Source organism: Notolabrus celidotus, chromosome 23, assembly GCF_009762535.1.
Source record: "Notolabrus celidotus isolate fNotCel1 chromosome 23, fNotCel1.pri, whole genome shotgun sequence".
NCBI classification, from domain to species: Eukaryota; Metazoa; Chordata; class Actinopteri; order Labriformes; family Labridae; genus Notolabrus; species Notolabrus celidotus.
Window position 1 is genome coordinate 11336313 of NC_048294.1, and position 24575 is coordinate 11360887.

General features: G+C 39.2%; 3 protein-coding genes across 4 annotated transcripts; 2 read left to right on the forward strand and 1 right to left on the reverse strand.

The window, feature by feature from the left end:
- Window positions 1–108: 108 nt before the first annotated feature.
- On the reverse strand, window positions 109–15191 carry LOC117807795 (calpain-5-like). The gene is made up of 13 exons (XM_034677198.1): window positions 15142–15191; window positions 12541–12817; window positions 11831–12121; window positions 7433–7602; window positions 5724–5855; window positions 4691–4902; window positions 4300–4492; window positions 4027–4220; window positions 2515–2592; window positions 1797–2214; window positions 1600–1722; window positions 1309–1505; window positions 109–259 (listed from the first exon to the last, which is right to left on the reverse strand). The coding sequence occupies exons 4-13, from the start codon at window positions 7595–7597 to the stop codon at window positions 109–111; spliced, it is 1863 nt and encodes a 620-aa protein (XP_034533089.1). The 5' UTR covers window positions 7598–7602; window positions 11831–12121; window positions 12541–12817; window positions 15142–15191.
- Window positions 15192–15228: 37 nt separating this feature from the next.
- cnpy4 (canopy FGF signaling regulator 4) lies at window positions 15229–18069 on the forward strand. The gene is made up of 6 exons (XM_034676954.1): window positions 15229–15428; window positions 15590–15716; window positions 15901–15997; window positions 16855–16977; window positions 17094–17211; window positions 17575–18069. The coding sequence occupies exons 1-6, from the start codon at window positions 15344–15346 to the stop codon at window positions 17676–17678; spliced, it is 654 nt and encodes a 217-aa protein (XP_034532845.1). The 5' UTR covers window positions 15229–15343; the 3' UTR covers window positions 17679–18069.
- Window positions 18070–18124: 55 nt separating this feature from the next.
- Window positions 18125–21116, forward strand: LOC117807617 (zona pellucida sperm-binding protein 3-like). Of its 2 annotated transcripts, none has more exons than XM_034676953.1 (8): window positions 18125–18568; window positions 18689–18804; window positions 19164–19264; window positions 20025–20199; window positions 20369–20486; window positions 20579–20661; window positions 20744–20850; window positions 20990–21116. In XM_034676953.1, exons 1-8 carry the CDS (start codon window positions 18191–18193, stop codon window positions 21070–21072), a joined length of 1161 nt encoding a protein of 386 aa, XP_034532844.1. In that variant the 5' UTR covers window positions 18125–18190; the 3' UTR covers window positions 21073–21116. The 2 variants fall into 2 exon arrangements, with proteins under 2 accessions (XP_034532844.1, XP_034532843.1); XM_034676952.1 differs by having other exon boundaries at window positions 18126–18568; window positions 19161–19264.
- The last annotated feature ends 3459 nt before the right edge of the window (window positions 21117–24575 follow it).

Genomic DNA, 24575 nt, shown 5'->3' on the forward strand with positions numbered 1-24575 from the left:
TTTGGCCTTCAGGGTCCTGGTAGTTTACAGTAAGTGCCCAACTTCTAATACCCTGCATTCCTACAAGCTACATTGTGTTTTCTACCTTCCTCATCCTTCTCTTTCCTGTTACAATAGCATGATGTTGTGCGCTAACCCACCTGTCTGTTTGGGAGAGTTGAGTCCCGTTGCTCTGCGGAGGTGGACTGTGGTCACCACAGATGGTTGAGGTAGAAAACAGGCAAAGAAAGAGGGAGGAGGTAAATCCTTCCTTAGTTCCCTACACATCAAAAATAAATATGTTTAAAGTTAAAGTTAATGAATCAGCAGAGGTTATTTGATGCAGAGTAAATGTTTCAACTATAAGGGCTTCAGAATTTTTTTTTTGCTATTTTTGAATATGAATATTTAAGTCTGAGCAGCAAATAAGTCTGATATTTTTTGTCTTTTGTTTTTTACAGAAGAGTATTAAGGCCACTTAATAAAAATCAAAGAAGAGGGGCCAAGAAAAAAAATATTTTTATGGTAAAACTTTTTTATTTTCACTTTTTTCTCTGAATAAAAATAAATATCACCTGAAACATATTTATTTTGCTCACTGGCCCTAAAAAAATCGGACTTTAATGACAAAATTTTGACTTTAATCTTAGAATTAGAAAAAAATGACAACTTCAAAATGTTAATTTGCTTGCTCACTCGCCAAAATTCTGACTTAAATTTCCTATTCTGACTTTTTCTTCCAGAAATCTGAGATTAAAGTCAAATTATGAGAGTGATGGGAGAGATAGAAAGAAAGGAAGGGTGGAAGGAAGGAAGAGAAGAAAGGAGGGAAGGAGGAGAAGGAAAGGAAGGAGGGTAGGAAGAGAGAGAAAGAAAGGAAGGTTGGAAGGAAGGTTGAGAAGAGGAGAAGGAAAGGAAGCAGGGAAGGAAGGACGGAAGGAAGAGAGAGAAAGAAAGGAAGGTTGGAAAGAAGGTAGGAAGAAAGAAAGAAAGAAAGAAAGAAAGAAGTCACAGAAGTTACACCTTTTAAAAAAAAAATCCCTGGCCCTAATCCTCCTGTACAGTTTGGAACGATTTACCAAGCCAATATTCATTTTTAATATACATAATTGTAATAATGGAGCCTTCAGAGTATATCCAAATAGTCATTTCAGTTCACAATTTGTGTCTTGAAACACAGACACATGTATTTTCATCGCAGTGCAAGACTTCAAAATATCGGCCTCCATATCAGTAATTACTCACCTCTAAAATAAGATTCATATTGGTATCAGTATCTGTCTTAAAAATGTAATATCTTTCATCTGAAACACTCACACAGCCACACACCTGAGTTGGACGTGAGAATGGGAGAAGAGGCGAAGCAGGAATCGCCCGGTGGCTCCGGGCAGGAAGGTTGTTGGCAGCACAACATAGCGGCCAGGAGCCAGAGTCCCCCTCAGAGTCACACTGCGGGAGTCCATGTAGACGGAGCTGGCAGCCTGCTCCACCACAACCTGCACCCTGCTGCGGCGGTTGACCTCAACCTGAGCAACAACAAGGCATGGAACCAGGACTTAGTTTTGTGTTGTTGTTTTTATGTGTGAATCGATAAGTTGTGTGTGTCCTCAAAGTGCTCACCTTTAGCACCTCAAACCCTATCGGCAGGTTGTCTCCTCCTCCATTCTTCCTCTGTATCCTCCTGTCCTCCTGCTGCAGACAGATCAGCACCTCCTCTTCTTTACCTCTAACCTCAAACATGAACTAGAGAGAGAAAACGTAAGACTTTCAAAAAAATCCTGCATGTATGAAAACACCAGCCTCTTCCTCAGCTGTACCTGTGGATTGTGCAGGAAAGTGTCCCTGTGGTTGATGCATCCTCCACATCGACTCCTCTTATCCATCTGTGCCTCCCATCCTCCCCCTTCTCCATCGTCTTCCTCTCTGGCTTTTTTCACGGCCTTATTTCGTCTCTCTCCTTTCCCTCCCTGCTGCTGACTCTCCCCGAGCCTTGTCTCCCTCTTGTTTCCTCGCTGTTTGGTCCCTCCTGATTTGGCGTTACTCCTCCCTAAACTCCGCGGGTGGTTACTGTGGAGGATGGGAGGTGGGGGTGTTTCTGAGGGAGTGGGAGCAGAAGCCCACTCTCCGTAGCAGCGCACTTCTCTCCAGTGAGAGCTCGGCCACAGCAGAGTCCGCTCCGCCAGGCGACACACAACCACGTCGGTGAAGTAGTTGCAGAAATCCTCGAAGTCCATCCTGAGGAGCAGCAAAGGAGATAAATTAACATAGAGCAACATTTATATAAATCTGATCGAGTAATGTTTTTCAAAATCTAGTAGTTCTGTCTCATAAGTCTGTTTTTTTGTCTATTTAAAAAAAAAAATCTTTTAAAATTTTTATTTTGTATTCAACATTGCATGCATAACACAGTAGAACAAGCAGCGGCTTTATGGGTAATTTAAGGAAATAAAATACTTATAATTAAGAATTAAGAAAGAGGAATTAGATATGATGAATTAGGAAGAAGAGAAGAAAATAAAGAAGAATGACATCTACCAAAACTCCCCGACGTCTCGAACTACCAGGCCCATCTTTTCCCTTTCTGCCCGACTCATCTGCTGCCACTGCTGTGACCTGCAGGGGGCATGCAAGCACAAAAATGTCAAACAATAATGTCAAAATCAACACTGGGGGGTGGGCTGTGGTTGAAAAGAAAAATCTGATGAGATGAAAGCTATCTTCATCTCCCTCTACTCATATTTCAAACCCCAACACAATTGAAGCAGATGGGTGTCTAGCATGAGTCTGGTTCTTCTCAAGGTTTCTGCCTGTTAAAGGAAGTTTGTCCTTGGCGCTGTAACTTGCTAAATGCTGCAAAGTGCTCTGCTCATGGTGGATTCAAATGAGAACAGACTGAGTCCTGTATGTAAGAGGGGACTTGATCTTATCCTGTCTTGATCAATCAATCAATCTTTATTTATATAGCGCCAAATCACAAAAAATGTTATCTCAAGACTCTTTTACAAACAGAGCAGGTCTCGACCGTACTCCATGTTATATTATTAACAAAGACCCAACATCAAGACAGGATAAGATCCCATCTTACATGCACGGTCACTGGAGTACGGTCTAGACCTGCTATGTTTGTAAAGCATCTTGAAATAACATTTGTTGGGATTTCGAGTTATATAGATAAAGACTGATTGATTGATTGATTGATTGATTGATTGATTGATTGATTGATTGATTGATTGATCAGATACAATCAAATCTTAAAATGAAGTTGCTCTACAGAGGAAAGAGGATTACAAAGTCTGATAACATCAGGTAATCCAGTCTCTGGTTATAATTGGATTAAACTTCTAGCTTGTGTTGTTTGAAACATTTGAGTCGGATTGTGACAACTTTGATAAAAAAATAATTGGGATTATTCTAATCCAAGCAGGGGGCTGGATTAGGCTGGATTACACACAACATTTTAATATGATGTTGACACTAACGACAGTATCAGTATCATTTTGTCCTCATAAAATAATCCACCTAAAAGCCATGAGTGAGAAACTTTGAGTTTGTGTTGATTTTGGCACCCCCTGTGGACAATATATGTAGTATGTAGTCCTGTTTGTAGCACATGTAATCCAGATTTGGTAATCCTTCAAAGTCTGCATTTGGACAATGTGTATTTTTTCAGTTTTTCTTTGTAAAACCAGGACAAAAGTTAAGATAGATTACTTGATCTTGGATAAAATAAGAAGATTTTCTAATTGGTTTCATTCTTAAGTCCAGAAAAGAATTACAAAGTCTAACGCAATGGAAATGTCATATAAAAATCTGAAGTTGTGTTTCAACGCCTCATAGGTTCATTCAGGCCACTTTCAGAGTTTCTCATAACTTCAATGCAAAAGGCAGATGTGAGCTCATAAAATGATTCCAACTCTGCTGTAAAATCTTAAATAATGTTCAAAAACGTTGCATTGATGTCAGTGAAGGTTTGCTCCCACAGCTCCTGCAAACCTTTAATGCACTCAGCAGTCACACATGTGGCAGATGAAGAGGAGGGACCCTCACCCCTGACTCCAGGCCCCCGTCCAGTCTGTGGTCCCCCATGGGTTCCTCATGCGCACCATGAAGAGTCGAGGCATCCCGTCGTTCCATGACGCCGTCTCCCCTGACCTCAGCTTCTTCACCGCTGTGATCCCGTAGGCGTGTCCTCGCACCAGACCGCAATCAAGCACCGACTCTACCATCTCTCCTTCTGCTGGCTGAGATTTAAATACATTCAAGGTATTCAATCGTAGTCACTGATTTGAACATACTCAATTGGTAGTTTCAAAGCTCTACCCGTATGTAGCAGGTGATGAGGGCTTTGTGTTCGTGGGCCTTGGTCAGCGTTTGGAAAAACGTCCTCCTCTGCTCGCTGTGCAGCCTGAGAGCCTCACGATCCAGACTGAGCGGCTCTGAAACCCCTCCAGTGAAGTCGATCAGAGCCTCTGCAGTGTTTCCTCCCTCCAGAGCCTCATAGCAGCCGTTCAGCCTAAAAAGTAACCACAGACTGACTGAGCCAGTGATTAATGAATACTCTGTTTTCATAACAAGGTAAAAAGTGGAGCTCGTTACAGCTGTAGTGATAGATCTTCTTCAAGACAGAGTTTGAGATTTGAACTTGCGGGGCAGATGATCTGAAGCCTTCATTGCCACCACATATAGATCAGGATTTTATGAAGTGACTCACTTGGCGTAGGCCTTCTCCAGCAAAGCACTCCAAAACTCTCGAGGTGTCGCTGAGCGGCAGAAAAGCAGCACTCCATCCCCGCTGACCGGCAGACGGTCGTCCACGACAACATCCATCCAACGACCCAGACGCCAGAACCGGAAGTGATAGATTCCTGCGTACAGGTTGAGGTTTTTGGGATTCCACTCCTGATCCATGTGGTCTGGGATCACCTGGAAGGAGAGGAGGGAGATCAAGACAAGAAGAAGGGACTGAGGAGATAAAGGGAGACAGAAAGGAAGGAGGGAAGAAATGAAGGAAGAGAGAAAGAAAGAAAGAAAGAAAGAAACAAGGGAAGGAAGGAAGGAAGGAAGGAAGAAAGACAGAGAGAGAGATAGAGAGAGAAAGAGAAAGAGAGAGAGGAAGGAGGGAAGGAAGGATGAGAGAGAAAGAGAGAGAGAAAGAAAGGAAGGAAGGATGGAAGAAGGGAAGGAAGGAGGGAAGAGAGAGAGAGAAAAAAATGGAATGAGGGAAGGAAAAGAGAGGGAGGAAGGATGGAAGAGAGAGAGAGAAAGAAAGAAAAGAGGGAAGGAAGGAAGAGAAAGAAAGAAAGGGAGGAGGGAAGGAAGGAAGAAGAGAAAGAAAGGAGAGGAGGAAGGAAGAGAAGAGGAGAGAAGGAAGGAGGAGAGAAGGAAAGGAAGAAGAGAGAGAGAAAAAATGGAAGGAGGAAGGAAGAGAGAGAGAAAGAAAGGAAGGAAGAGAGAGAAAGAGAGAGGGAATGAAAGGAAGGAGGGAAGGAAGGGAGAGAGAGAAAGAAAGAGAGAGAATGAAAGGAAAGGAGGGAAGGAAAGGAACAGAGAAAGAAAGGAAGGAGGGAAGGATGTTAGAGAGAGAGAAGGAAGGAGGAGAAGGAAGGAATGCAGGGAAGGAAGGAAGGAAGGAAGGGAGATAGAAAAGAAAGAAAGAAAGAAAGAAAGAAAAGAAAGAAGAAAGAAAGAAAGAAAGAAAGAAAGAAAGAAAGAATTGAAAATAGAAAGGATCACAAATGCGTTACCTTCTTCCACAGAGACGGCTCAGATGCTAAACAGGAAATTGCAGCGACCATCCAGCAGTTACCCAGACTGCCTTGGTGTAAGTCCCGAGTGCTGATGCCGTCAACAAACAGACGGGGGTCCTTACAGATCTCCTGGAGTGAGAGCAAAGAGAGAAACACATCAACTCCTTGTTTACTTCTGAAACCCTTGAAGGGAGCCCAATATTCTTTACATATCTAACAGATAATAAGCAACCAGAGAATTCATTAATGTCAGGTTTCTGCTCATCAAAGCCAACATTCACTCTACTTTTAGCTCAGATTTGTTCTCCACTAACTTCTGAGGAAAACACACGGCCTTTCTGACTCTAAATGGTGCAGCATCCTCTCTAGCTAGTTGCCTTTCTTCTGCAAACTATGTTTTCATGAAGCTTATTTGTAACGGCATATGATTTTGGAAAAAAAATCCCAACAAAATAATTGTTTTAACATAAAAAATGATGTAATAGCTCTAACATCGAGCTGAAAGACTTCAAAATGCTCTGCAGAGCAAACACTGATTGTTAACCAGCTTTAAATATCCTCTGATTAATGACTGCAGCAGTTATCGGTGTCACAGTTTTATGAGACCTCAGAGCTGATTCAGGGTGTCAGGGCTCTGCTGAGGAGACAGATCCTGTGTGTGTGGACTTGTTGATCTCTGTTTGGACGGGGTGAGGTAACACAAGAAGAGCTGCTGGACACACACTCGGGGAAATACACACTCAGTGGTCATAACCTCGTTAAATGCAACTGTAGACAAGATATGACCCATCCTTGTGATCATATCGAGTTCATAACAAGAAAAAAGGCCACATGGACTTTGAAGAGGACAGTTAATGGAACGTATTAGAGGGAATGAAGGCAGTTTCTGTGTCTGTGTGTGTGCAACAGATGGCACTCTACTCCCTGTTGGTGCACTTTAAATACCTGAGTAACCCATTAGTAACACAATACTATTAACCCTTTCTCTTCAGCCTGTAGCAACACATTAAGTGCAAGGAAGGTTTTGTTTTGAAGGCACATTTTGAAGTAGAGTTATTGATATACAACCATATCTGATTTTGATCAAATGCAAGTGATTTAATTATATACAATGGGATTAATTTGTGTTTTTTCTGAATATATGCAGGACTTATACGGTCTCAAACAGCATCAAAATCAGTTATATGGTTCCGTAGAAAATAATTGTTAAAAAAACATCTTTCCGTATACATAATAAATCAGTACATAATTACTTTTCAAGCAACCTCAGACGCTTCACAATAAATAAACTGGCCTTGACTTTAACCTTCCTTTTCACTGGCACCATGAAAGGATACTTGCCTTGCTGTAACCACAATAACTGTTTATTCTTACACACAGATACTCCCATTTCCCACTGTGCTAAAAACACAAATGCTATTTTAATTGGCTGCTGCTTTTTTTACTATACACACACTTATAGAGCAATCCATCGGCAGCACGCGCCACCCACTCCCTGAGGGCTCCGATTTCACCGCCTGATGCCTCGCCTTTAATAGAAAGAGCTTTAATTAATATAACCTGATGGAAACGACAGATACTGAGCCAGGTTACTAAATTAGACGAGAGCAGACTGGAAACATATGTGTGAAATAACTACTTGTAATGGTTTGTACTAGTTTGTACAAGGGGAAGAAGTAAAAGGCTAAATCTTTCAGCAGACTCACCCTGGGCCTCTTCCAGGTCAGACCCGGCGGGGGTTCCCTCTTGTAGAAGAGGGACTGGGCGGTGGCCGGGAACAGTGGGTCCTTGAAGAGAGCACCTCGACGCAGGCAGGCTCGCTTCAGTTTGTGGAAGCTTTGACCCTGAAAACTGTGAACTCGCTCAGTCATCGTGGCTGGAGAGAAGAGGATAATAATATCTGATAAGCCACAGAGTTATAGATGGAGTAACACAGAGAGAATGTGAGGTTTAAGGTTTCATTTTGATGAGGGGGGGTTAACATGTAAATTCACTGTGGCCTAAAATTACCAAAAAATATATAAATGTTTCAAAATTAGAGATTTCTATACGATAATGTCTGGAAATTAAATAGAGAAAGGCAGTTTACGGTACTAGCGAGTATGTTAGTCGATGCTCCAATCTGATAAATCATTAGGCTCAGCCCAAAAAAATACTAATTTCTTCTTCTCCAAAATAGCAGCCTACACAGCAATAATCAATATTACAGCTGCATCTAGCTAGTCATAACTTATTGAATAAAAAACAAGTGATATCAGGTAAATTATCATGTGGTGATAGTACAATACAACAAGAGCTAGCTAGCTGACTGTTTGTTAAGGCTAGCAAAACGTCAGCAGTGTTTTTCCATTACACATTATAGGGTCAGTGCTGTGTATATTTAAGGAAACATTCTATGTTGGGATTTTTTTTAAATGAAAATAGAGTAAACAAATAAGTAATACATTAAAATGCAACATTTTATCTCTAAAAATGTATGTAAGCAGAGGTTGCTATTTCAGTTTATGCTAATGTTTGCTCTGCAAAGTTATGCTTCACTAGACCTACTGAATAGGGCCATGAAACAGTGACAGCAATATAATTTTCTTTTACAGAGTAGAAAGTTTAAAGCTGATGAAATACTTTTTAAAAATGTGCTCTTTGCTTTCTTTATTTAATTACTCGGCTAATTTGACTCTGTCAGAAGATAGAAGCGCTGTACAAAGTGAGGTGACAAGGAATGGCCAAGATGGCGGCAGCAGGCAGGATGGGGAGCCTATTTTAACATCTGGCAAGGGACTGCGGATCAAAACTAATAATAATAATAATAATAATAATAATAATAATAATAATACAATGTATTTATAAAAGTGCTTTAAAAGTTTCTCTAGGACACTTGACAAAAAAATTAATTATACAATAGATAAGCAAAACAAAGCAAAGCACAAAAGCAAAAAAACAGAAACAGAAACAAAAAAAAATCAATCAACTATAGGTTAAAAGCCTTTGTAAATATGTGGGTTTTGAGCACGGATTTGAAATTGCTGAGGGAGGGAGAGAGTCTGAGGTGTTGGGGGAGAGAGTGAGTGGGGGCAGCAACAGAGAAAGCCCTGTACCCCAGGTTCGGTGCTTGGGTTTGGTGAGACGGGTGAGGAGGTTGCGGGAGGGATTGTATGGTTGCAGAAGGTCGGTGAGGTAGGAGGGAGCTAGATTATGGAGGGCTTTGAAGGTGATGAGGAGGATCTTGTACTGTATTCTAGCCTTTTGGCTAACTCTGGCATATTTACAGAAATGCTCATTAATATGCATGGTCCTTGTAAATGACAAAATTAATTAAATGAATAAACGGCCAAAAGACTGAAACTGGAATTAAGATTAACCAGGAGACAAAACAGATATCTATATGCGAGATGTTACCTTTAATCTCTTTAGACGGATATTCAAACGTCTTTCATTGTCATGTTGTTTTTAAGCTAGTATTAGTGGAGGAAGGAGGTTGAATGTTTGTCAAATACAATGAAGAGACATTTAGTCACATGACCCGTTGCACTCATTTATGTGACTTTTGTGACACAAAGATAACTTTTGTACTTCTGTAAGCACTTCTACTTCTGTTTTAATGACCATACATTTACTGACACTGAAAAATAAAATGGGAAGCTCTGAGTTTTCGTTTAGAATAAAAAACTAATCTATTATTAGAATTAATATTTTTTTTTTATCTCTAATCATTTTTTTCAAGGCTTAATTTAAAGTAATATTCCAGCCTGAATCAGAAGTTTTAATCATTGTTTGTCTTCTTTTTTTCCTTTTTTTCTATTAGACTTTATTTTTGTTAACTGATTTTTATTTGTATCTTTATAAAAATATATTTTTAATTCATTTTTGTTACTTAAATGTTTAGGTCTAGTTAGTTTTGGCTATTTGGCGCACTGTGGAGTTCATATGCGAAACAAAGATGCTGTTTTAGTACACTTTTGTTGAGTTTAATTTTGTTTCCAACTGTCGAGGACAACTAGAGAGCTGCATATCTACTTAGCAGCTTAGTGTCTGTGTGTGTGTGTGTTTAAGGGTGTGTAAGGTAATGGTACCCTTTGAGTCAGAAGTGATACGACCTGCTGGGCTCTCTGAGTCAGCAATGTTTGTGTGTATACGTGAACATCATCTGGTGTGTGTGTGTGTGTGTGTGTGTGTGTGTGTGTGTGTGTGTGTGTAGCAGTGGACTTCTCTGTGTCAGTGTGAGCTTCCCAGGTTCAGTGTGTGTATGTGAGTGTGTATGTGAGTGTGTGTGTGTGTGTGTGTGTGTGTGTGTGTTTGTGGGGTCATCTCAGGGCCGGGCTCTGCAGGTGCTTGCATTTGCAGATGCCGAACAGGTCAGTGTGATCAATTATCAGAGAGGTTTTGATTTTCTTGTATCAGATTTATGCAGACAAACACAAAAAAACACACTCATTAAATATCCATTATGAAACACAGGCATTAAAAACATAACTTAATACTTTTAAGTGATAGCAGAAACAGCATGTAGATGTTTATCATGAATTTAATTTGGCATGACATTACTCTAAATATTTATGAAGTCAATCCAAACCCAACACAGCATCTATTATGAATGAATGTATCATTTAAATGTGAATATTTAGGAAACAAAGACAGTTGCTAAAACACCTTAAAATATTTCTATGTGAGGATTTTGGATTTGTTGGTTTAGTTTGCTTCATTTTGAGCAGTAAAATTAAGTTGTATAACAATACAGTACAGGTGCTTGTGCTCATGCACAAGCACATGCAGAAGATGTAAACATTTATTCAGATTTTGGTGCAAAAAAAGCTTAATTTACACTGGGACTATAGATGTACACCCTCTCTAGTTTTACCTGTCTACATTTGTGTTTGTATATTCCCACTGTTACTGTGTGTTATTTGTTTATGTATAGTTTTTGATCCATTGTGGTTACTGTCTTGAGGTGATTGTCTTTGCAGCATTGCAAACATCTATCAATCTCCCTGGCAGGACAATAAAGACAAAACTGAGCATGTAAACCTCAGAGGCAGCTCTACATGTGGGGTAAGAAGAGGGCAAAGTTTATGTGCTTTTATCCTATCTAAGTTTATATTTTTAATTTATTGATGTTACACGTTGCATTCACAACTGAATAAAGATACCAACTGGTTTTAGTTTGAGCAGCTGGTTAGAAGAATTTATAGACCTAATCTGAGTGGAACACATGCTGCCACATTAATGCATCTAGATCAGAGGTGAAATTAAATGTGGATTACAGTTAGATCTTTCTTGAACTCCTTAACTGAGTAAATATAATGTTATTACCATGATCATTATGGTGATTTTTATGATCAGTCATATTATCATGGATTAATATGAACTTTTTAAGTCATGTTTTGGGGCATTTTTGCCTTTATTGATAGGACAGCTGCAGAGAGACTGGAAATGTGGGTAGAAGAGAGTGGGGGGAAGACATGCAGCAAATGGTCACGGCCGGGAGTCGAACCGGCGTCCTCTGCGACAAGGACTATAGCCTCTCTCTGCATGTGGGGCGCTTAGACCACTAGGCCACCGGCACCCTGACATGAACCGTAAGTATTTATTGATGCCCCCCACAGGCTGCTTTTTTCTTGTGTATGTAATGTACCGTATGTACATAATGTATGTTTGAGGTTTATGTTCTGTTTAATTGTGGAATAAAACTTTTTTTTAAACCCCCCCCCAAAAAATCATAACTGTATTTTGTTATTGAAAATAAGTGGGCGTGTATCTCTTGTTCTTTTCACCCACAAATGTAAAAATAAAAGCACCAGAGTTCAAGTTTCCCACAAACATGTATAACAAAATGTTACCAACATGTCATCTGTCAGCGTCTGAAAACATTTCACTCTCTGGTGTTTATTAAAGGATCTGTCATCAGTGTGAGGGATAACTTATTCCACTCCTATGATTAGAATGAAGCCATCTTTATAATAGACTGAAATATTAGCAACTTTATTTTAAAACCACGTTAGCCTCAATGAGTTTAATTCAGTTTCAGTCACTATTTACTTCTTTATGTTGAGATAAATGTCTGTTTTTTTCGCTTTAATGTAAAAACTCTGAGTTATATATTTCGTTACCTTAAAGACAGTAGAAGTTTGTCCTCTTGTTTAACGCAGATCCACGACCTCTTGTTGTCCTCCTTTGGTCATTTGGGAGTCCACATTTTCAGTTGACAATCAAGCATGCTCTGTTTTGAGAAGTTGGCAGCATTTGTCACTCCTCTTCTCTTGTTCCTCTTTGTCCCAGAATCAGCTGTTAGAAGCCGACTGACACCGTCTTATTCTTCTGTCCACACAATGTGTCAGGAGTGTTGGGATCTTTCTCCAGCTGCGATCAAACTCAGCGTCATGTCAGATTCTTGTTCCCGCCTTGAGGAAAAATAAAAATAATGTTAGGAACTTTTAAAAGCAAACAATACACTGATGCTGCAGCAGCTCGATGCTAGCTCCCAGACACCATCTCTTATGTATCATCTGTGTTTGTTACAGCTCCTAAAGCTAATGCATGAGTGTGTGAGTGTGTGTGTGTGAGTGTGTGTGTGTGCATACAGCCGGTACACATAGGATCAGTGTGACATTGCAGTGTAACGTGATCTCCCTCCTCACAGACAATAGACAGACAGTCTCCACGTTCAGTGACATAACACATAATTATAGCAGTAAAATACTACAGTTGCTGCAGTGACTCTTCAGTTTCAGACACGTTATCCTCTGACGTCTGTTCTGCTGGTGGAGGACATAAACAAACGTGTTTTCTAAGAGTGTGTGTGTGTGAGTGTGTAACTCACTCCTGGTCTCCTGAGCTCTCCTGGTTGGTGACTGAGCACATTCCCCCTCGTGTATCACTCTTTTTCTTCTTCTCTGTCCTCATGTTAACATGGTCTTTACTTTCCTCACGTCTCGTGGTGTCCTCTCCTCTCCTCTCGATCTTCTCCCTCACACACTCCTGGAGTATTTGTTGCTGTCAAGTGTGTTGCCCCTGACACCCGAGAAACTGAGAGGCCGGCAGGCACCTTCTATTTTAACCACCTCACTGCCAAATATCAAGATAATTATGCATCATTCCTGTGGAATCAGACCAGAACTCAGTGTTGGGAAATTAGAACACTTGGTTCTGTTAATGGCTAATAAGGTTAATATAAAGCGAATAAATTCATAAGAATTTATGATGAAAAATTAAGGTTTAAAAGGGCTTCTATGACAAAGTAACATGTAAATAAAGTAAACAATCCTGCTTTTATAACTTATGTTTAAATGTCAGTTTGTCTCTTTGAAAAACATTCACAAACCAAATTTTGGGGAATGTTTCTACATATTTTTGTTAATAAATTAGGTTTGGACTTCTTGTTATTTAAGACTTCTATCTACATATAAACTTCTCAAAAGTTCCAAACATGACAAGTTGTACATTTTTCATCTCAAATATTTTGCTAAACAAGCTTCAAATTTGTACAAAGGGATAATTATCTCATTGGGCTACATAGCTGTTTGACATAAGGGACACATTTCCTATAAAAACCAAGTATATATTTCATATTTGTATTTGAATTATGGAAGGATTAATGTTAATGTATCATCATTATTGAATACACATTTTAAGAAAGTAGGCTTTTTATGTTGGCAAGTATAAACAATTTAATATGTATGTGGAAAAACATGTATTTATGCTGCATATTAGGAATTAATATGGGGGACAACAAATTTGGATAAAAACGTGTCAGTACAGTCCAAGCTAAGTGAACGTTATGTAGGCTTTTATTTCTATTAGTAAATGCATTCACAACTACGAGAAATGATGAAGCTCTCTCTAGAAGGAAGATTTGATGATGTAATTATACCCCAAAACAGGGGTGGATCCAGATGGCTGGCTAGTGGTGGTATGCCCCCCCTTGATGTCTGATTGGCCACCCCAGGTGAAACCCCAAAAATTATAAATCAAGACTGGCTAATTGCCTTGTCAGAGGAGAGTTTGTTTAAAATCAACCATTTTGGAGTGCTGGTTTGGCCTTGTGGTTGGGTGGTGCACCCCATGTACGGAGGCAATAGTCCCCAAGCAGTTGGCCAGGGTTCAATTTAAACATGTGGTCCCTTTTCACATGTCACTCCTTACTGCTCCTAACTCCTGTAAATGGAGACATAAAAGCCCCAAAAATATAACTTTGATACAACCGGCTACTTGTGGCTGTCTTTGGGTTTTAGTGTGGGATATTTCATTTTGCCAGGACTTAGAATCCTTGCTTTGGACATACAGTTTATCTTATTTCAATTATTTACAGAACTAAACATAGACGATTAACTGTTCCCATTTGGTTGTGTTGCCTCTTAAAGTTTATAAAAGACACAGAATTAGAGTTGCCACCCGTCCCTTTTTTCCCAGAATTGTTCTCTATTTTCACCAGCTGTCTCGGGAAAATAGAAATCTCTCCCGGGACACAATTTGTCCCGTTTTTTGGGAAAATGCAAAAACCTCATTTGATTTCCTTCGTTCTGTAGTCTAGAAAGGTCCCCCGTGCTTCTGCGGCTTTTTAAAATGATCTCTGTTTTCTTGCCGTCTATGCGTATGTCAAACGTGTGCGCCCTAACGCTCAAAGCGGCTCAAGCAGGGAGGGAAACTTGACCGAAGACAGACAGCGAGCTGAATTGGCCGACGTACTCCGCGCTGAGGTCTTCTTTTCACCAACTTTTGGCGTGGAAGTAAAACCCTGTTTTTTAAACTCTAATAACTAATGAAAAAAACCTTTTCAGGAAAAAGAGGCCTTGAACACAAAACAGTCAAATACTAACTACATATCACCACAGCATATGGATGTGAGAAACATTCGTATGATGTGTATTTATTTTTCAAAGTTTGACTGCTCCCCCATTCAAGTGAATGGGGGAGACAGACTTTTTGACCTATACTGCAGCCAGCCACCAGGGGGCAGACACACTGCTGAAAGCTTCACCTCCAGGGGAGCATCCGGCTCCCCTGGTAATAGTGGCTGAGCCCTCCGCCCCAAACAATTGGTTGAGTGTCCCTTTTTTTCACAAATCTAAGGTGGCAACCCTACCCTGAATATAAAATATTTGAGGTAGTTCAATGTTAGCAGTCAACACGTAAAGGAAAATAAAATGCAATTAAATTATATTCCTTTGTAGACTTCATGTCACCCTGGCATAAGTCAGTGCCAGGGTTGGGCCACCCCAGTAAAAAAAAGTCTGGATCCGCCCCTGCTCAAAAACATAACAGCTGTTAAATAATGGACACCGGTAACATACAGGCTAATAGCAAAATTGCTGAGGTAACATGTTAATCCAACATTTAGTTAAACTAAAACAAGCAAACATATTCCTACACGGAATGACAAACACTGTCAGGTTAAAATATTGAGTAATTCATTTGAGATTACCTTGCTAATGATGATGTACGTAGCCCTATGTGTTGTCGATCTCGTCTATCTACTATCCTCCCTGCCATCAGGGCTCGACTACTCATGTCTGTTAGTACACACCACGCATGCGCATTTACAAGTCGACTTCAAAAATGTTGATGTGGCTTCTCTGATGAGAAGTTTTGAGTTTCCCCTACAAGTTTAAGAACAAACTATCACCATGAAACTTTGTATTCTAGCTTTAATGTTTGCCTGCGGGTTTGTCACGGCACAGGACGACGAGAGACTGCCGAATAAGTGTGAAGGTAGGACGATGAAGTGACAGAAGCTAGCTTTCAGGATGCTATTTACTGTAACCTAATGGCTTATAACATCTGCATAGCGTCTGTTTACAAACCTATGAGGCTCTGACACGCATATGAATGCAGAAACTGTTTGTTTTATGAGCTTAATATCTATGTTTTAGTGTGTAAGTTCCTGACGGTGGAGTTGCAGGATGCTCTGGAGAAAAGTGGTCGCTCCAAAGAAGTGCTGGAGATGGGACAGGTGCTGGATTCAGGCAAAAGGAGAAGAAAGATCAAATATAACACCTCGTAAGTGCATTCTTGGTAATGCATATTTGATTTAGAGTGGTAAAGCTTCTCTCAATAATCTAATTGATAACCCATGAGTGGTGGAATAAGCTGTATCATGATATGGATTGTTTTTACTGCTGCAAGACTTGCAACTGTTCCTATATCAAAGCACTCTAATAATGCATCTGTACTCTTTTTACAGGGAAACTCGGCTTACAGAGGCGATAGACAACATTTGTGAACGCATCCTGCAGTATAATGTTCATGCAGAGAGGCCAGGCAGCCTCCGATATGCCAAGGTAAAGTCATCTGCCATGTTTACTGTCTACCCCTGCTAAAACAAAGTAGAGTTATTAACCCTCCTATTATCCTTGGATTCAATTGGACCCCATTCAATGTTTAACGTCTCTCTAAATTACTGACTAACATAATTTTTTTTGGCTTCATATTTCATGACTTTTCCTAATTTGATGGGGACAACTGGGAAAATGTAAAAATTAAAATGTTCATGTTCCAATTTCCTGTTAAAAAAAATGTACGCATTGGTTTTCCTTGGTGTCAATTTGATCCCAGTCTGTTTTAGCTGTATATAACATAAGGAATATCAACATTTTACACACATTTGTTTTGGTTGTTTTGGATAATATTGAGGTCACTATAACCAAGGACACTTCCGCATGTGACTGCAGGAGCTGGGATTGAGGCCAACCTTTATATTGAGATATAATATTTCCAGCCACCATGTCTCTAAAGACAATGATGTGTCCTGTGTCATACGTTTTGATAACATAGCAACAAGGCCGGGCCGACGAGAGCATGACAAACTCGCAGCAGTTTGATGTTCTGTTTTACAAATAAAGTCCTTCTGAATGCTTTAAATTGTGTTTATGCTTGAAATATATTTTATTTGAAGGGCTATTTAGGTAGTCAATAAAGAAACATAAAGTACCTGACACATAAAGCTGGGTAACAATCAGTTTCTGGAGGTTTAAATTGCTGGGGTCAAATTGACCCCAAGGATAAAAGATGTTAGTACATTTGAGGGTAACAGGAGGGTTAATGCTGAGAGGGGACAAATCTGTGCTAAACCCTTGTTATGTTGTCTGTCATCTGAAAACATTAAAGCGAAGAGTGGGCTGGTTTGTGTGTATTGCAGGGCACCAGTCAGACCATGTCGACTCTGAAGAATCTGGTCCAAAAAGGGGTGAAAGTGGACTTGGGTATGCCGTTTGAGCTGTGGGATGAGCCCTCAGTTGAAGTGTCAGACATGAAAAAACAGGTAGGGGGAAGTCTGCATGCCAGCTGGAAGTAATACAAACTGTTTACCTAGTAACATAAGAATATCTTAATAACTTTCATGCTTTTAAATGCATAAAATTGTGTGGTTTTTTTTAGTGTGAGACGATGCTGGAGGAGTATGAGGAGGTTGTGGAGGACTGGTACTTCAATCATCAGGACCAGAGGCTGGAGAACTTCCTCTGTCAGGAACACGTGCTCGAGGCATCAGAGCAAGGTAGACCAACCAGTTCACCTAACATAGAGGCTCGTATGAGCTAAGTCTTTATCTTTAAACAATTGAACTTTTAATGATGATATTAAGATAGAGATATGAGTCATTATGACCCTGTCTCCTTAACGTGACCAAAAACATGTGAGCTCATGTGTCTTTGATATCAGAACCGGATGTGTGGGAGAGTTCTCCTTTTCTATAATAAACAGGAAGTCAGTGATCAAATAAGCCAGGACAGAATAAAAATAGTTCCCACAGTTTCATATTAAAAACAGAATTCATCCTTATTTCTGAAAGGCTATTAAACAGAAGGGTTATCAATAATGTTCTTCTCATTCCTGTTGTGTTTTTCTCCCGCTTGCTCAGAATGTATTAAAGAAGAGTGGAAAGGAGACATGGGGAACAAAGGATCGGTCAAGGTGGAAGCAAAAGAGGAAGAGGGGAAAACGCATGACGCTGGGGAGCTTTAAGGAACACCTTTTCATAAGCAGACGACCAGAAGACAATCAAATAACCTCAGTTCAGGCTTTTAGCTGAACATGATATATTTTTAAGTGACACTTTATCTGCTGCCAAACCCTGGTTCTTAAGTTTACATCAGGATTTAGAACATGTTTTAATTTCTCCTGTTCTTTTTATATGAATGTTGAACTGTTACATCTTTTTAAACACTATTTGGATTATGGCCCTATGTCTTTGTGGTATTTGAGACCTTTACAGCGTTATAATCTGTGTAAATGGAACAGCTGTTACGTCTCTCAGCATTATATGGTACATATCAGTATTTTTACCCTTACCTGCAGCCTTTAAATGCAGTATGTACAGTTTTCTCATTGTGAATAAAATACTTTTTTAACTTTGGGGTTTTCTGGTATCTATTCTGTGTTTTTTTTTCAGGTTACTGATTAGAAATGATTAGAGTCAGGTGTGTTTGTGCTGACAGCCACATGTTGAAGTTATCAGAAGAGCACTTTCCAACAAAATGCTTCTTGTTTTAGTCTTCTCTTCAATCCCTCTGTTACAGACCATTCTGTGCTACACTTTCCAAACCCCAACGCTCTTTCTGTCGTTCTCTGATTTGGCCGCGCTTGAAGCAAACTCTTTGAAACAGACAAACAACCCAAACTCGCAGTCGGCAGATCACAAGCTGAAGAAGACCTTTGTGTTGAAATGTCACGAGGACAGCATCGAGGTTGTGATGAAAGCTCATCTGTTCCACCCGGAGCTGCCAGTGGAGCCTGATCACCTCAGACTTGGACCTGTTGGTGCTGCTGAGGAACATCACTGCAAAGCCAAAGTGTCAGGAAGTGGGGATTTCATCATCAGAGCACCGCTGACTTACTGTGGGAGTCGCATGACGGTCAGTGAGCCTGTTGAAATAAAAAATAATAGGTTAAGGTGCAAACAAATTAATTGACTCGATCACAGCAGCATAATGCTGCCACCTAGTGGATTAACTATGACAATGTTTTGTGTGCAGTTTACCCAAAGTGTTTTGGTGTACAACAACCTGCTGGTGTACTCTCCACCATCATCACCTGGAGACATGTTGCGAGCACAAGAAACTGCTGTTCCAGTTCAGTGTGAATACAGAAGGTGCATTCACATACAGTCAATATTTTCTAGAGCCCAAAATGTGTTTCTGTGTGTAGTGTTTAGTTTCTAGAACATGAAGTGAGCTGTGATATGAATAATTCAATATAGAATAGAGAGGATCATGTGAACTTAAAATTTAAAGCTCTAAATTGAAGCAAACCCAGAAGGAAAAACGATTTATGAGTTAAGTCCAATAAAATTCAAATACCTGTTTGAACATTAAAGCAGCTACAAGAAATACTATTATACTTCCATTTGTTATTGGTTCAACATTTAATTTGTGTAATTTATATTCCTATATGTAGCTTATCTTTTTAATTAACCATAGCCTGGTTATAATCCCTTCCCCTCTGCAGTAGGTACACAGTGAGCAGCAGGGCGCTGATACCAACCTGGAGTCCCCTGATCACCACCCAGCATGAGCTATTAGACCTGGACTTCCAGCTCAGGCTCATGACAGGTGGGTTTGTTTTAGTGAAGTCGAATAATCACAATCTTTTTACTTCGATGAGTCCTCGTGTTGTAAAGGTATCATAAAAATAATGGCAGAATTGCTAAAAAGAAAAAGGACCACAGGTAACAATGAGGGTAGCTAAATATGCAGCACAGGACATTCAGTGTTTGTATCACTTTGATACATATCCAACAGTATCACACTGTATCTCACTGTTTCGCACTGCATTGTATCGCATCATATTGTACCATATCGTAATATGTCATATCGCTTTGTATCGTACCATATTATATTGAATCGAGTTGTATCGTACAATATAGTAGCTAATTGTACTGTATCGAATTGTAATGTACAGTACAGTACATTAGTGTATCGTATCGTATCCTAATCTACAGTACAGTATCGTATCACATCATATTGTATTGCATGGTATCATTTCGTTTCTTATCTTATTTCATACCGCATCGTACCTTATCCCATCGTTTTTATCGTAACGTACCATACCATATCGTATCGTACATTTTAAGATATCTTTGAAATATAGTAGTTGGTATGAATAAAAAAGTATGGGAATATCTTTATAGATTATTTGTAACATATACAGAAATGTTAATGCAAGAACTTGGATTATAACCCTGCTCAAAATACCAATTTTATACAATAAATATGAGAGGTGAGTTTCTTTGTTTTTCTTTTGGACATAAGAATAAAATGTCCCTGAATAATCCATTCAACTAAGAAAATGTCTTCCGTTATTGTTCCTCAGATGATTGGAGCAGTGAGAGAAGGTCATCTGTCTACTTCCTGGGTGAAACAGTCAACATAGAGGCCTCTGTGGATCATCATCACCTTCCTCTTCGTCTGTATGTTAACAGCTGTGTGGCTACTTTATCCTCTGATGTGAACTCCTACCCCAGATACCCCTTCATAGACCACCAGGGGTGAGTCTGTAATGTCTACAGCAGTTCCTCTAATTAATCCTTCAAATGAAAGCGACAGAAAACAGCCTAGCTTCTTCATCCTGTGACTATGAAATGAACCCAGATCAGTGATATAATAAATGCAGATGTCAGAGGTTAAATCTGATAAAGGTGTGTCTGTTCTCTGCAGATGTTTCACAGACTCACAGCTGCACGGCTCAAGCTCCCGTTTCCTGCCAAGAGTCGAGGACAAAACCCTCCACGTTCAACTCCAATCTTTCCTCTTCCACAAGGACCACAGACGCACAGTTAGCACTGATTTCACATCATTTAAAGCCAGTTTTCATGTGGAATATTTTAAGAAAACTACCTCACGATGTGTCATTCTGTTGTCTTGTAGATCTTTATAACTTGTAATCTGGAAGCAGAGCCCATTTCTAAGAAGGACCCAGAGAAGAAGGCCTGTTCTTTCATACACGGGAGGTCAGTTCACTTTCCATTCACCTGAACTTCTCCTCAAAAATATGTGACTGAAAAATAATCCCAAGTATTTTGTTTCTGTCAGGTGGAGGTCAGTGGATGGGGATGACGGTGTCTGTGAGTGCTGCAGCAGCTGTGCTAAATCCAACCACAAGAGGGCGCTGAGGAGCCAAACACAGCACAGACAGAGTGGTACAGTGCTAAAACTTGTAACAGTACTTTTTTGTGTATTACTGAATATTGTGTATTAAAAGTACATTAGTAGCGTAATGTTGACTGGTTATTTAAAAATTTAAGTGTGTTTAAACTGAAACATTTTTTCTCCTATTAGAGCTGCAAAAGGAAACCAGTTTGGGTCCAGTGATATTTCTGACTGCAGCTGAAAAACTCACATTTTCTTCATTGCAGTATTGAGCTCAATAAAATTGGTGTTCAACAGCTGTGACAAACAAGATAAACCTGTATGTTGGTTTGCTTATTTTTGCTTTGAAGTTCAAGTTTCAAAATGTTATCACTTAGTATACACTACCAGTCAAAAGTTTGGAAACACCTTCTCATTCAAGGGTTTGTATTTATTTTAATTATTTGAAACACTGTAGATTAATACTGAAGACATCAAAACTATGAAAGAACATATATGGAATTATTTAATTAACACAAAAGTGTTAAACAAACCAGAATATGTTTTATATTTTAGATTCTGTAAAGTAGCCCCCTTTTGGTCTCCTGGAATGGTTTCTAATTAACATGAGCCTTGTCAAGAGTTCATTTGTAGAATGACTTGCCTTCTTAATGTGTTTGAGACCATCAGTTGTGTTGTTCAGAGGTAGGGTTAGTACACAATGGATAGCCCTATTTGACTACTTTTGTAATCCAGATTATGGCCAAACCAGATTATTTCATAGTTTTGATGTCTTCAGTATTAATCTATAATGTTGAAAATAATTAAAATAAATAAAAACCATTGAATGACAAGGTGTGTCCAAACTTTTGACTGGTAGTGTATATAGTATTACAAATCTACAAAACTATTATTAAAGCTCCTGTAAGGAGTTTTTAGCTGGTTATCAAACAAACTGAAACTAATACTGATGTCTCTCTATGACCTAAAAAACCAAACAAGCCCAACAACAACAAGAGAGACTGTTTCTATAGAGTTATATTTAAGGTCCAAAAAACACTAGCGATGGTAGGTGTCAGATGAAGTGATTAGCTGCCTATGTAGCTTTATTTCATGTTTTCCAACCTAAAGATTTTTATGAGTGATACATTAAAGGTTTAAAAAGAGCAGGATGACTTTTTTCACGAAGAAACGTTAATTTAGTATGTATTGGACAAAATCAACAAATACCACTTCGTCCACAGGGTGGCACCAAAATCAACACAGACTAAAAGTTACTGACAGGAGCTTTAAACTGTGGATTTATCCAGCCATTTTTAAATCTACAAGTCAAATCTTCACGTGTAATACATGCTAAATTCCAAAAAAATGTCAGCTCAGGAAATAGCTTGTAAAATGTATAAGAAGATACTCAATACGATTGAAATTTGATATTAAACACTTCGAGACCAGCTTTCAAAGACGAAAAACTGGTAAAAACTGGCATAACATTTACAGCAACTGCTTTTTTAAAGTGACTCAGGAAAAGTGTTGTTCCTAAAGACAACAAGCTAATTGCATTGGTCGGATAGCAAAATAGTTTGAAAGTGAAAGTGTGTTCTTGGAGCTGTAACACTGGGTTTTGTTTTGTCTTCACTCAAACTACAGATGCAGGTGTTTCTAAAATATCAAAGTGCTTTCTACGTTTACCAAATTTCACAATGTGATGAGTCTCAAATGGATTTTGGAATATTTGAGGGAATCAGATCTGAATCTAATGATCAATGTCTGAAAAACACCTGTTGATTAATGGAACAAGTTCATTATAAAACTCCAGCTAAGCATCCCTGCAAACAAATCCAGTCTTTAAATCCTATTATTCTTTGGCAGTTGATTAAGTGTTGGCGAGGGCAGTGGTTTGGACCCTGAGGGAAGCTTTTCATTTCTGATTACATAAAGATTTAATTTTTTTATTGAGCATGCTGCAACAAATGGATGTAATAATAGTTTTGTAGTCAGATAATAAAAGGTAACGTAATGTGTTGATATTTGTGGGATGGCTCAACTTCAGAGAAGATGGAAAGGGACAAAAACGTGTTATATAGAAGCAGGTGGTTGCTATTTTCCAATGAAGATCCCTGCTGTGTGTCTTAGACCTTGAGGCTATGAAATCCCTGTAAGAATTTCAGTGTTTTTAGCGATTTGTCATCATGGGGGTGTAGTTGCATTATAAAGTATTGTTGTACTATCATAAGCAGAAGGTGAAGCACTCGTACATTTTGCTCTGATCTTTTATCTTGACCCTTAAACACTGCAGCAGGTTGACTTCTTTGCTCTCCATCCAGCGCCTGTCAACACTCATGAGACAAAGTGAGGGAAACTTGGAAAACACAAAACATTGACTTTGATTCATGGCAACCATGAGAAATTCCCTCTTTGCTCTTTTTGCCAACCAGGTTTCAAAGCCAAAGCCTTCAGTCAAAACTGCTGTGTTTTTCACTGACATCCATCTCTACATAAAAACAAATAAACAAATCATCATAGTTACCTGCATACAATTTGTGAGGAGAACTATGCCATTTCCTATGTTTTCAGTGCTTGGAAAAATTACCTGAAAAGCTCTTTAGAGCTCCTAAAGCTCCTCTGAAGAGTTCTGAACTGGTTCTGATACAAAGTGAAATTGTTACTGATGCCTCTTTAGGAGCTACGAAGTCTAACAAGACCATCAGTGTAAAGATTGATCATTTCAGTATTGGGTATTTGTACTGCTGTATACACTGCCACAGGGTAGGCGTCCTTGTGAGTGATATGATTGGATGAGACTTTTTGTCAGGAGAGAAGTACTTACTCATGAAAAGGACCCGATCATCAAAGAGATTAGATGTTCCACTTTGTCCACAGGAGGCCCCAAAAAATTATGAGAACCTGAAGTTCTCACGAGAGCTTTGAGATGCATTTGAATTCTTTTCCAGATCATTCATGCTGCTTCGTTGCTTCTGTAATGAAGAAATGGAGATGTCATAAACTGTGAATCCCAAATCATTGAGTTCCTGTATAAATTGCTTTTTCACAATAATTTCTGATGATCTAAACCATGTAGAGTACCATATTATTGCATCAGTGTCATCAGCATACAGTCGTATTTGTAATACAGATGCAAAATTGTACAGGACCGAGCAGGGATCTCTGAGGTACGTCTTCTTTTTCTTGTTATGCTTTACTAGCTAGATCATAGCTACAACATTATTCCCTGTGGTGTGGAAACACTTTCCCACAGCTAGCTAAACCATTGCTTTCTGTGTTCCAGCATCTTCTTTAGCTTATTGTTACTGCAAAGGTAGCTGTTGGAGGTATACTATTCATCTTTTGTTGTGAGAATAAATGGCGTGTTGGTGCCAAACAACTTATTATTGTGTTTGCACAAGATAATAACTCATGGGCACTTGCTAATTATCTTGTGTGCACAAGTTCATTATCTTGTGTGGAAAAAAAAAACTAATTTGTGGGCACAAATCAATAAGCTATTATCCTGAGTGCACAAGATAACTTACAAGCACAAGGAAATAAACCTGTGTGCTCAAGATAATAAACTAATGCACAAGATAACAACTTGTGTTGTCAAGATAATAACTTCTGTATGCAAGATAATGTGCTCAAGATAACTACTTATGTGCTCAAAATAATAAGCTTGTGTGAACAAGATAAAAACGTATGTGCTCAAGATTATAAAAGTGTGCACCCAAGATAATTACTTCTGTTCTCAAGATAATAAACTTATGTGATCAGGATGATGAACTTTTGTGCACAATATAATAAT

Coding starts and splice junctions, on each gene's coding strand:
- LOC117807617 (XM_034676952.1), top strand. CDS start 18,191: ATGCTTCTTGTTTTAGTCTTCTCTTCAATCCCTCTGTTACAGACCATT. Junction 18,805..19,160: donor GTTCAGTGTGAATACAGAAG/GTGCATTCACAT, acceptor TCCCCTCTGCAG/TAGGTACACAGTGAGCAGCA. Junction 20,851..20,989: donor AACACAGCACAGACAGAGTG/GTACAGTGCTAA, acceptor TTCTCCTATTAG/AGCTGCAAAAGGAAACCAGT.
- cnpy4 (XM_034676954.1), top strand. CDS start 15,344: ATGAAACTTTGTATTCTAGCTTTAATGTTTGCCTGCGGGTTTGTCACG. Junction 15,717..15,900: donor AAGATCAAATATAACACCTC/GTAAGTGCATTC, acceptor CTCTTTTTACAG/GGAAACTCGGCTTACAGAGG. Junction 17,212..17,574: donor GCTCGAGGCATCAGAGCAAG/GTAGACCAACCA, acceptor CCGCTTGCTCAG/AATGTATTAAAGAAGAGTGG.
- LOC117807795 (XM_034677198.1), bottom strand. CDS start 7,597: ATGACTGAGCGAGTTCACAGTTTTCAGGGTCAAAGCTTCCACAAACTG. Junction 4,493..4,690: donor CTGGAGAAGGCCTACGCCAA/GTGAGTCACTTC, acceptor GTTACTTTTTAG/GCTGAACGGCTGCTATGAGG. Junction 1,506..1,599: donor TAGGGTTTGAGGTGCTAAAG/GTGAGCACTTTG, acceptor GTTGTTGCTCAG/GTTGAGGTCAACCGCCGCAG.